Source organism: Alligator sinensis, unplaced genomic scaffold (assembly GCF_000455745.1).
Source record: "Alligator sinensis unplaced genomic scaffold, ASM45574v1 scaffold274_1, whole genome shotgun sequence".
NCBI classification, from domain to species: Eukaryota; Metazoa; Chordata; order Crocodylia; family Alligatoridae; genus Alligator; species Alligator sinensis.
Window position 1 is genome coordinate 992,157 of NW_005842124.1, and position 12,160 is coordinate 1,004,316.

The window sequence follows — 12,160 nt, forward strand, 5'->3', positions numbered from 1 at the left end:
CCGAGGGCTGGTGGGGCTAGTCTCCAGTGGGGCTTTGTGGCGCTCCGGCCTCCTTCCCGGTGAGGTGAGGCGAGGCGGGCAGAGGGCCCCGGGGAAGGGGCGTCCCTCCGCGGGCTTGTCCCGCAGGCCGGGGGCGGGGGGCTGTAGAACAGCCGTGCCACGGCCTTCCCTGAGACCCCCCCAGCTCCGTGCCTTCCCCGAGCTGTCTTCTCCCTGTCCCGTGCACTGCCTGCTCTCACGCTTTGCTCCTGCTCTGCCAGCCATGGTGCAGCCTGCCCATGCTACCCTGCGTGCGATGGGTTGCCCTGCGCCAGCCAGAAAAGATGGCATTCATTTAACTTTGCTTCCCAAAAAACCATCTCTCCCGATGTGGGGAGATAATATCTCTATGGAAAATAAGAAATGTATTGGCCTCTTCTTTTTGTTCTTTGTTTTCTTTTTTTTTACGCTAGGTTTATCTTTAAGGGTTACTGTGATTTGCTGTGGTCACTAAACTGATTTTTAATTTCAGTTGAAAGATATACTTTCAGATGCTGACTGCATACAATTTTTTGTGGGTTTTGCAACCATGTTTTCCATTTTAAGATGTTTATTTGCTATGTGAAAGTCCAGCTGACTGAGGAGCAAATGTTATTAGGTGCCTAAAATAAAACACAAATTTGAAGTAAATGTCTTTCTAGCATTTTAGGTGCCACAGGGTGTTAGTGGTAACAGTGAGGCTTCAGAAATGGTTGAAATGTAGTTTTTAAACTTTCTCTTATTCTTGGAAAAAGCTATAGTTTTTTTCCAAAGGATGTTGGAAAGCATGATTAAGCATGTCCAGCTTTTCTCTAGAAAAACACATTTTCTAGACATAATGAAGTCTAATGGCATTTTTGTAAGTTTTAACATCATTTGTAATATTCTCAAATCTATAGCAGGTAGTAGTATCTTAAAAATGATTAGAAACTGACTTAGAAGTGGAACTAGCTGCTTAATGGTTTGAGCTAAGAAACAGTAAGCAGAAAAAGGCAGAATGAAAAAGTAAATAATTATAATTTTCAGTATTTAATATTCGGATATGCTAATGATAGATAAAGTAACTGATTGTGGGACAGGAGGGAAGATTCAGAATCCTTTTTGATAATCTCAGATATTCCTAACCTAAGGAACATTGTAGTGTACTGAATGTTTCAGATACCAAGAGAAAGTCAAGTCAGTCCCGAGGCTGCTGTGACTGTTAGGACACCTTAGATACTATGTATCATTGGTGATTCTTTGGGCAAAGTGATGGGTAACACCCATCTCCTCTCCAGGTACAGATGGCCGTTGGCTTATAAGGAGCTCATCCATCCTTTGACAGATCTTGTTTATAGTCTTGCTGGGTGTCCACACACCCTCCTCATCCAGGCTAGCCCAGGTGGGGGCACTAGTTCAGTTGCTAGCAACCAGACCCTGAAACAGACTACTTGTTTACAAGGTACCAGATAGCAGAGAGGTACCAAGAGAGGACTGGCCTGACAGGACAAGGGGACAAAGGGATAGGCAAGACACTTATTACGTGACCTATTTTAATTTTTTTCATTCAGGTTCCTTTCGGTGGCACTAGTGTCTCTCTGTTGTGTGGTGAGATGCCATACTTTATAGATGCACCTGCTATGGAACTTTGGTGTTGACCCATAAGGGGTTAGGTAAGTGGCAGGTTTTTACTGTTATACAGTGCAGTTTTGAAAAACCCTCTAACTTTCAAAAACTGTGCTGTATAATTAAATGCCACTTGATATATTTTTAAGCCTACTCCAGCAAGCCTTTATGATAACTGTTATGTCATATGGTGCTTAGTGGGGTAGATGCTATCTTCATCATATTTAAGTCATCTCAAATTTATTTTTATTTTCTTTTTTTTTTAATATACCCTGCATTCCTCATTGCTTTTTGTTTTTGACACCAAACAGCATGTGTTCATATAACTTAAAAACAAATTTAAATAAAGTAGATTGCAGTGTACTTTAAAACCATTTTAAATATGATGGTACTAGGGTCCACTGCCTTTTTGATTCAGGGATGTTATTAGTCCCAAAATAAAAGCAGTTGTATGTGGGAGAGACCTAATAATTTGAGGCCCGATTTGCAGCTCCTTTCAAGAAAAGAAGTAAGATGATGATCCAGCCTTCCAAGCCTGTGAATCCTGGACCAACAACGCTTAGCACTATTGCTCTAGTTCTTACCCACTATTCCCTCCACCCCCTCTACTTCCCCTTAGGAGAAGATGGTATAAAACTGATTTTTTTTTTTGGCAACTATTAATCAAATGTTGCTCTTTACACAGTTTTAAGGGGATGTCTCCAAAATGGCCTCTCAACTGATCCAGATACAACTCTTCAGCGTCCCAGTCTTGAGTAAAATTTGGCTGTTGGAATGTGCATTCATCATGTCCCAGGGATGTTTATGTGCACAAGTGACTCATTTTGCTCCAGCCATCTCTTTCCATTCTAGAGACTTGTCTGATAAATGTTGTATTTGCTGTTTTCTGCATTTCCTAGCTGTTAGTTTTATTTTAGTGCTGTTAGTTTTTTATTTTCAATGAAGTCATTACTTGATGCAAATATCTTTAATTTTAAGATTAAGTTAGATAAGTATATGAATGAGATGATATGACATGACAGTCTGATATTTTTGAATTGGACTTGATTTAGGAAATCTTAGTTCTTTGATACAAACAATGAAAGATTAATCAAAAATAATTCTAATTTAGGAACTCTGGCTATCTAAGTCATAATAATTTTAAATGGCAAGAAACATAGTTGCCTGTTCAGCAAATAATCTAGAATTTTTTAAACATATTTTGCTTTACTGTGATTTCCTTTAATCATTTAAACACCTAACTTCCCCTTTTAAGCTTTTAAAATACTATTGGTGAATAGAATAAGAATTAATGGCCACAGTGGATGTAAGGGAAATATAACAGAATGCCAGATATCTGTTGCTAGGCAAGTGACAGTAAAATACCTACAGATTGGAGTCACTGGAAATGACAAACTTTGGGGGGAGGAGGGGAAAACAACTGTAGGCCCGTGAACTATATAACAGTATGACTCATTAGAAATACTATAATATACCCTATTGATTTCCTCAAGGCACATCAGAGCAAGCTGCCAACATGTTCTTTCAGAGTTGGTACTCTTAAGAAATGGGAATGTATATATGAGGCCAGTTTAGCACTATATAGTCACCATTTCTTAAAAACAAGCAATTTCATGTTGCAGTGTTTGTGGCTGTTCAGCATTGTCAACTCTGAAATCTCATTTTGGCCATGTTTTAATAAGGTACTTTGTCATGTGCCTTAATATTAAGGGACTTATATTGAAGTCCAAGAGCAAGAATCATAGTTAATTTTTTGGCTAGTAGACCATACAGAGTCATTATAAACAGTTTTAATATTGAGAGGCATAATTTTTCTGAAGTAAAAATAAAAAATGTTAGGTATGTGTCTTGCTGAACAGTGGGTTAGTTAGTAGATTGCTTAAGGTCTGTGCTGCTTAAACTTAAAAAATTTTTAAAATGTGAATACAGGCACTCCTCACTTAACAACCAAGTTCTGTTCCTGCGACTAGATCGTTAAGCGAATTGGTCGATAAGCGAGGAGCTGCCCCTTGATACTGCATGCCTTGGCTTGAGACGCCGCGCTGCCGTTTCCACGACCAAAGTTCTCGTACTTACGACCAGTTCTCGCTGGTCATAAGTCCATGCGGTCATTAAACAGGTAGGTCGTTAAGTGAGGAGTGCCTGTATTGCAAAGCATTCTCTTCCTGCATGGCTAGAAGTTAATTAAAACCTTTTGAGTTTTCATTTTTCTGCACCAGTTGCTCAGAATTTCACTGAAACTGGATATAAGCTTTCGTGCTTTGGAATTAGGACTTTGCGTGTTGCGGAAGATAATTGCTCTTTGAAAGATTTTTCACTGCGGAAGTGGATTTAATTATTTAGAAGTTACTGTTATCATCAATTGTTACGTATTTTTCCTTAACAAAATTTACTCTTTAGAAACTGGAACAACTCAATCAGTATCCAGATTTTAACAACTATCTGATATTTGTTCTTACAAAATTAAAATCTGAAGGTAAGTTCTTGAATTTATTCTCCTTGATTTTTTTTTTTCCCTTTGTTTAAATCAGTTGAAAATTCCATGTAGTCAGATTGTTAATTAAAGAAATGGAGAATAGACTTAGTTGTTTCTGTAGCCAGTTCTGCTAGCTGACCTCCACACATGAAGCTCAGCTCACTCCGTTGGGGCTCTTTGGGTACAGAGCTTTGCAGGATCAGGGCCATAAACTAGAAGTTGGATTTGTGCTAGCAGAGAGGCACTGGCATAGATTCTTAGGCAATCAGGATGCAAAACCTTCCTAGAATTTTTATTTCTCAGTGTTGGCATTGGCATTTTACCAGACAACATACTGTTAGACCATCTGATAATCTTGCAAGTTGAGGGAACGGGTTTTTAGTTAGTACAAGTGACCCTCGCCATTCATGGGGAATACGTTCTCGTATCCCCACGAATGGCAAAATCCGTGAATAAGGCACTGCGTTCATGAATGCAGTGCCCCCCCAGCGGCGGGGGGCACAGTTCCGGCAGCTCTGGCGGGAGCGTGGCGGCGGCAGTGGAAGCCCGGTGGCAGCAAGCACGGAGCTCTCGAGGAGTTCCTGTAAGCATATCAAGTGTATTTAGAATGTGGGTTCGGCATTCGCAAATATTTGATACCGTGAATGCCAAACCCACAAATAACGAGGGTTTCCTGTATTAGGCCAAACAGCACGTGCTGTTTAAATTGCCATACAGTTTGACATACTTAATATCTGCTGGAGAGGGTCCATAGTATTAAAAAAAAAAAAAAAAAAAAAAAAAGTCAGTGATCACTGCCAAAGATCTGTGATCACAGTCTACTGAGATCCTTTTGATTCTTTATTTCATAGGGAAATACATTGTAATAAATCCATTGGCTAATAAAGATTGCATTACTGTTGTGGGCAGTGGAGCATAGCGGAGTCCAAACTGTCTCCTCTATGAGTTGTGCTTCCAAATTTACCATTTGTTTCCTTTTTCAAAATAGGGAAAGGGCCCACTGACAACTTTTTTCTTTATCAGATTCCTTCCAGACTGTGTCCAGTTGCCTGATTCATGAAAGTTTTGCTGCAAGTGTTCTGGGGCCTGCTTCAGTGTTGTCTTTGGCACATTTTTTGGTTTTCTGTCATCTACTTTACCATTCTCATATCACACTGGCATGTTTTTGTCTTATGTTTTTCTGGAATCTTCAGCAGTTTTTCCTTTGTACTTGACTCATGAAGTTGTCTGTCTCAGTGTTCTGACTTGGAGAATTTCAGAACCATGCACTTAAACACTTGCTTCATAGTACCTTGGATCCTCTGTTGTGTCTCATGTCCATTGATGCACATGTTTTGTTCAGCTTTGAACTAGTTTCTTGACTTGCATGTTTCCATAGAGCTTTCTTTTTTGGTTATATCTTCTCCAATAAAGGAAAGAGTTCCATAGTGTGTTAGGTGAGTAACTTCTGAGTACAACCAAAAGTAGGGAGATCTTCCAGAACTTCATGAAAATACCCCAAAGAGACCATAGTGCTTTGAATAAATCTGAGACAGCCAAGAAGATCCCTGAGTAGATAGTGCCAGTGCCTTTCTTCTAGCACAAATCCAAATTCTCCTGCCCTCTTCTCAAGAAGCTTATCATTATGACTTTGTCATGTCATAGAACATCTCTGTTACGAACAGCATATTTGGATGCTCACGATTTGAGGTCTGTGCACAAAAGACAAATGCAGGACATGATAACAAGGGCAGATACATACTAAGAGGTTTCAGACAGTCTATGAAGTATGTTCCATTTCTGTTTGTTTGGGTTTTTTTCTTTCTATGTGTATGGCTAAAAGGGAAAAGGAAATGAAGATATGAGTGCTCGATAACCTGGTCTAATCACATCTGGCAGCAACAATGTATCACTATCTAAGGGTGTCCTTCAGTTTCTTTTTTCTTTACGGATTATATGTATATAATGTATATATTATATGCTTCTCTGTTGTGGGAGTGCGGTAGAGATACTGGCTGTCCTAAAATGGCTGCCTTAGAACCACTGTTGTTCTTTGCCAGTGTGACAAGCCAGACTTGCTCAGGGAAAACATCTCAAGAATCTAATGTTAAACTCGGGGATTGAAGAAGGAGAGGGTATTGTGTGTTAGCAAGGGGCAGAGGAATCATGGAAAGGATCTGTTCTGCAAAGGGGCTGCATTGGTGTGTGTGTCGGCATTCATATCACACAGGTTCACTGCAGGAGAGCATTTCTTCTGAGAATTTATTCAGCCCTGTGCTGGCATGTTCTCTTTGTAGTTGGTGTTTTTTGCCTTAATCTTTATGCCTTAATTGTCAGTGCTCCAGATGCAGGAAATTTTTATTTCAATTCTGGCACCTTTGGGTGCAGCCAGTTGTGGGACTTCCTCAACACTTACTACATTCCAAATGTCTCGTGCTAGCTTGGACAATTTCAAACCCTTGGTCAGATGGGACCAGCCTAAGGAATTTTATTTGGGTTTATTTAAATCTAAAATTGCTTCTGTTTTAAGTATGCATTCACTGGGGAGGAGCCATCTTTCAGTAGTTAACATGCCGCTACATCTGGTTTTGGACCTTCAAGTGAAAGTATGGCAAGCCACTTGCACTTCTGCCTTGTCTTAAAGGCAGTTGAGAAAAAAGTCCCTTTAGGATGATCTTAGTAATCTCTTTTAAGAGTTTGATGGTGACATTGCTGAGAAGGAAGAACAGCTGTACTGTGAACCACAGATTTGTGAGCTGTCTTACTGAGCACTATTTTATGAATAGTTTTCACAGCTTTTCACTATATGTTGATTTATATCTTTATAATCCCTACCCTTTGGTTATGGAAGCAGGTTTTCATCTTTGTTGATGCTTTTCTTGAAGAGGAAATGCCAGCTACTTAAATGCTAAAAGGATAACATGAACATCAGGTATGGTTAGCCCTTGATACAGGTGAGGCAGTGGCAAAGGCTGGTGCTTTAAGGCACTTAACTATAGACAAGGGCCAGTTCAGAGGGGGCACTGTAGCACAGATGCACTTCTCTCTCAGTTGATGCTGTGGGAGCAGTGTCCCCAAGGGAAGTAAGACTCCCTCCCCTCCTTTCTTCTCCATGGCATGTCTTATCCTGTCCTGCTTCACCCCACAACCGCTGCTGCCATTCCCACTGTCCCTGCTGACCCAAGGGTGAGGGAGCTCGATAGCCACTCCTGCCGCACTCCAGGTGGGCTCTGTGGTGAGCTGGGATAGCAGCAGCGTCAGCAGGCAGATTTCCCCACCCTTGCTTGGTCCCCGTTTCCTGCCAGCCCTGAGCAAGTATGAGACAGGAACTTTTCAGCACTGCTCCTGTCCTTGGCCATTTCCAACTCCCTGTACAGCCTAGCTGAAGTGGGGCAGGAGAAGCCCTGGAGCTGATTTCCCACCCCCTCCTTTACTTTGAAATCTCATGATAACAGCAGGAGATGGAAAAATGGGAGAGACAGAAACAGCATATTGCAGACCTACTCAAGAATACAGTGCCATCCCTCCATATGGAAACACTTGTCTGAGCTGCAGTAGTCTGTTGACCCTGGATAAGCCTCATCAGCCACCTTCGGACATACAGATAAGACAATCATGTAAGACGATTGCCCTCAACTATGAAGGATTGCTGAAGAGAGGTTCTTTTCACTTATGGCATTTCTTTGAGTACAGGTACAGATACGACAATGGCTGGTGCAACTATTTTGAAGTTATGACTCCTGTCCTCAGTGGTTGGTTGTAGAGATTTTGGAACACCAGAATTCCTTCCAGGGAGATTGTTAATACAAAATAGAAGACTACTTTGTCTTCGACTTGATTTTTATTTTTGGCAAACTCCATTTACTTTGTATTCCAGTACCTTCTTCCAAGTCTTTGGATAAATTGGATGAGGGCAACCTAGGAAACCTGGTTGGTTCAATCATGTTCAAATTGGACCATCGATAGCTTGCACCAGTTTGGATAACTCCTGTTAGAGCAACAATTTAAAAAAATAAATGAGGCCTTGTATACCTGTAAATATAAACATAAATCTATTTGCACAGAAAAGATGACTCCCTAGCCAGATCCAGAGCATAAAACTACTTTTGAGAGAACATATTCAAGTGAAAAGGTGCCAGTATTTTATAGGATGTTAATTGTTTTAAGCTGATTGTGAGGATTATCCTTAACCATCAGTCACCCAGCATTCATATATAAACCAAAATAAATGTTTGACCTTGTTCTATTAACTCTATATTTATTACTTTTTGGAGATTGCAGTACTTGTCTAGTTTGGAACTGGGCTGTAGGTTGAACAGCTTTATCTTTTGGAAGATATTCCTTTTGAGAGAGAAAAGTAACCAGCTTTTTAAATGGTAGTTTTATTCTCATAGATTTAAAAAATATATGGAAGGTCTGTAGTTGCTTCTGCTATCTTTTTTATTTTTAAACTGAAGACGGGGTGCTGATTTTTTATTTTTTTTTTTTGGCTATGTTAACAAGAAAATTGTGTTAAAGAATGGATGTTAATTATGTATATTGTTACAATTTTTTACTTTAAAACTAAAAATTTGAGCCAAGTCTACTTAATTGGATATTACTTGAACACTTTTAAAGTGGGTATATGGTCCTCTCACCACCTGTGGAAAAGGCATAATTGCTTGGAATGATTCTGTCATTGGTTCAGTAATTATTTCTAACGTGGGAGTCAAAAGTCTCCCTCCCTCCTAACCTGTTTTGTTTCAGGATGTCCTTTTAGTTAGATTTTTCTTAGCATTTCTAGTCTTAATAAGTTTAGCAAATATGAATTTTGCGTGCTTTGACACATGTATTGTTTAAATAAAATCACTGATAATAGAATGGGTTGGTTTTGACCTTGTTGCTGCCCATTATAGCTTATGTACTTGAGATGTACCTGGAACTTCCATCTCAAAGAATGAGCATCTTTGGTGGTTGCTCTTATTAGAGAGAGGCTAGTTATTCAGCACTGTCATCGTTTCAACTGTTTTTCACCCACCTGCCATTATTTTGAGTTTTAGAATTCTTTTCTTACGCTGCTTTAATATCTTCATCCTGTTTTTTTTTGGTATGAACCTATTTTTATTAATTGTTTCACTTGATAAATTGGGAGACGCTTCCTGAACAACTAGAAGAACTAACTAGTTTAGAACGCAGGACAGCTAGTAGAGGTATAATACATACTTTACTGCCATTACTGTTGCAGTATTGGCAACTCTACATGTCCAGAATTATTTCAAGATAAAAATGAATAGGTTCTATTTTTGAGTCCTGCTTTGTGACCTTTCAGACATAGTTTTATAACTGTGAAACTTCTATTTCAATGAGTTGTGATGATGTATGCATTTTGATTAGGAATTGGGGCTTTAGTAAAAACAGTTAATATGATTATATGTTAACTCTTTTCATATTAAATCACAGTGAAGTTGCTCAGTTCTTGAGGAATGGGGATCCTGTTAGAACAGTACTTTCAGTGGAACAGAAGTATAGATAAAAGAATGCTGGTTGTATATCTGTAGTGTTGTCAGCCTATGTAATGTTTAGCACAATCCATTGTTACATATTTAAAGAGAATAATGTATTTTCTTTAAAGAAAATAACATTTTACCCCATCTACCCCCTCCCCTTCTTTAATGGCCCATTTTAAGTTTAAAGTGCTGGAAGCTATCTGGAGTGAAAGAGTTTGAAACTGTTAATGCCTCTGTACATAAATGATCATGGAAAGCTATGGGTGGTCTTAAATTACCATAATCAATGCATGATTGATTTGTATAATGGGTGAAAAGTTTTGCCGCTTTCTAAATATAGGAACATGGGTTTTAAGTTCTTGCTTGACTTAAAGGAAAGGTTCCTTTGATGGAGTGTTTCTGTGTTGATGTCTGTTGATCTGTGTTTCTTAATAAGCTGGAGCAAATACATTTCTAAAGAGAGTACTCTAAGTAGAACTCTGACCCAGACAGACTGTAGAGAGACTATATAGCTACTGAGTTATAATATTTCCAGCTCAATTAGTCAGGTCCCTGCAGTCTGGTTAATAATGGTATTTGGATAATCGAAATGCAGAAATTTGCAAATTCCTACGTTTTCATGAACAGTGTAATGAGGAAAGAACAAATCCCCATAGACTGCCCTGCCTTCAACTTCTGTTTTTTATACTTATAAACATGGTTGTCTCAGCTTTTGACTCTCTTCTCACCTTATTCCAGATATTTAATTGAAATGTAGTTAATAGATTTCCTAATTCCTCCACTTGAATTTGTGCTGGATATCAGCAGATAAAAGCAAAGAACTCTTATAAAATTGCAATATACTATAATTTTTGTGTGGTTCTTGTTCACTTGCTCTTATTGGCTAGACTGACACAACTTTTGGCCTTGATATAGATTTAGCCAAGATATTACTGAAGGTGTAAGTGAGAGCAACCAAAAGTTACCCCTGCTTATTTCACAGCTAACCTTCGCTGAAGGTCATTCCCTTATCTGCCACCTGTGGACACACTGGATACTGGTACAGCTCTGTCCCAGAAAACTTTGCCCCCACCTTTTTTGTTGGGCTGGACAATCAGACACCCATCTTTTTTGGAGTTTAAGGACTGATAAACTAGTGACAACTCTCATCTCATATTGAAACTAATTTGCTTTTATTATTTTGCTTTATCATCTTCCCATTAAATGCACTTAGCTTATTAGACTCGGGGTACCCCTCATAAAATGCCAGCTCTTAGCTTTCATGTGTTTCTTGACTGGAAAAATTAAATAGATAAGATAAATAGATAATAATAAGAATAAATTTGTCTTCTGCAAAGAATTCAAATCACAGCAGATGAAAATGTATCTGATACTATGGATTCTTGTTTGAAATCTCTGGATTTCTCTTGTAAATAGTATGTAGGCATTTCCACACCTAACAGTGCTAATATTGTTCAGCGCCATTAAAAAGAACTCGTGGTACCCCAAGGTGCAGCACCCTGGTTGAGAATCACTGAGCCATACAAATAAAGAGAGGATAGGAAAGAGAGAGGGTCTTCAGTGGAAGCAACCTAAACAATTTTTGCAAATTTTTTAAATAGCCTTTGTTTTAGATTTTTATATTAGAAGGTAAAAAGAATTAGGGCTCAGTATGCGGCAGGAGACCAGCCTGCTTAAAGGGGATGGTTTAATTAATGAGTTAAAGCTTAAAAAAGAATCTTACAAAAATGGGAATGTGACATATTATTAGGGCTGAACAGAAAAGTATAGCACAAGCATACAGAGAGAAAATCAGGAAGGCTAGGGTCCCAGTGTAGTCTCAGCTAGCCAGGGACATAAAAGGCAACAAAAATATCTTTCTACAAATATGTTAGCAGTAAGGTGTCACAACCCAGTGATTTTGGTGCCTCGGCATGATGGAATTTTCTTGCCACATGAGAGCCTCTTGCACAGCGAGGGTTTTTGCTGCACAGAAGAACCTCGGTGCAAGAGAGTTCCCGCCAATTTGCAGGGTGCATTTCTTCTTTGCAGCACAGAAATGCACGGTGCACAGAGTTCCCGCGATTCGAATGCAAATTTGTGTCCCGCTATTGGCTAGTTCTAAATTATTCCTACGTGGCGGCTAGTAATTGGCTTGCTAGCCGTTTAAAATTTTGTGCAACTTCCGCCCAAGTCGAAGAACTTTGAGCACGTTGCAGAGTGCCTCTAAAGAGATCTGACTTGCGGCTAGCTGATCGATAGACTGATCACCTATTGATCCTTCTTCCCGTCGCCGAGCACAATCCCAGACGTACCCTTTTCCCGCCGGCTTAAATTGCGGACGGATTAACTGGCTTGGGCCTCGCCAGCTGGAACAACTCGCATAGTTGTTCAGACGGCTGGACCATCTGTGTCGCAACTACAAGCAGCGTAAGTAAAAGTTTTTGCAACCATTAAACCTTGTCTGCCTCTCCATTCACCAGCCCACCCTAACGAACAAGCAGCTTCTAAATCACCTCGAGTCGGCTCTGGCCGTCCGAGACATGGCGACGAGGATGGGATCTAAGGGCACGGTGATGGAGATGAACCTGATCGGGTGCTGCCCCTGGCGCACCGG

General features: G+C 39.7%; 1 protein-coding gene across 1 annotated transcript in view; it reads left to right on the forward strand.

Moving 5' to 3' along the window:
* The first annotated feature begins 856 nt into the window (after positions 1-856).
* TNPO1 (transportin 1) overlaps positions 857-12,160 on the forward strand; it is an 88,784-nt gene continuing 77,480 nt past the window's right edge. The window contains exons 1-2 of the mRNA XM_014520517.2: positions 857-877; positions 4,024-4,099. Coding sequence (XP_014376003.1) covers positions 857-877; positions 4,024-4,099 — 97 coding nt within the window. The remainder of the gene's footprint in view (positions 878-4,023; positions 4,100-12,160) is intronic.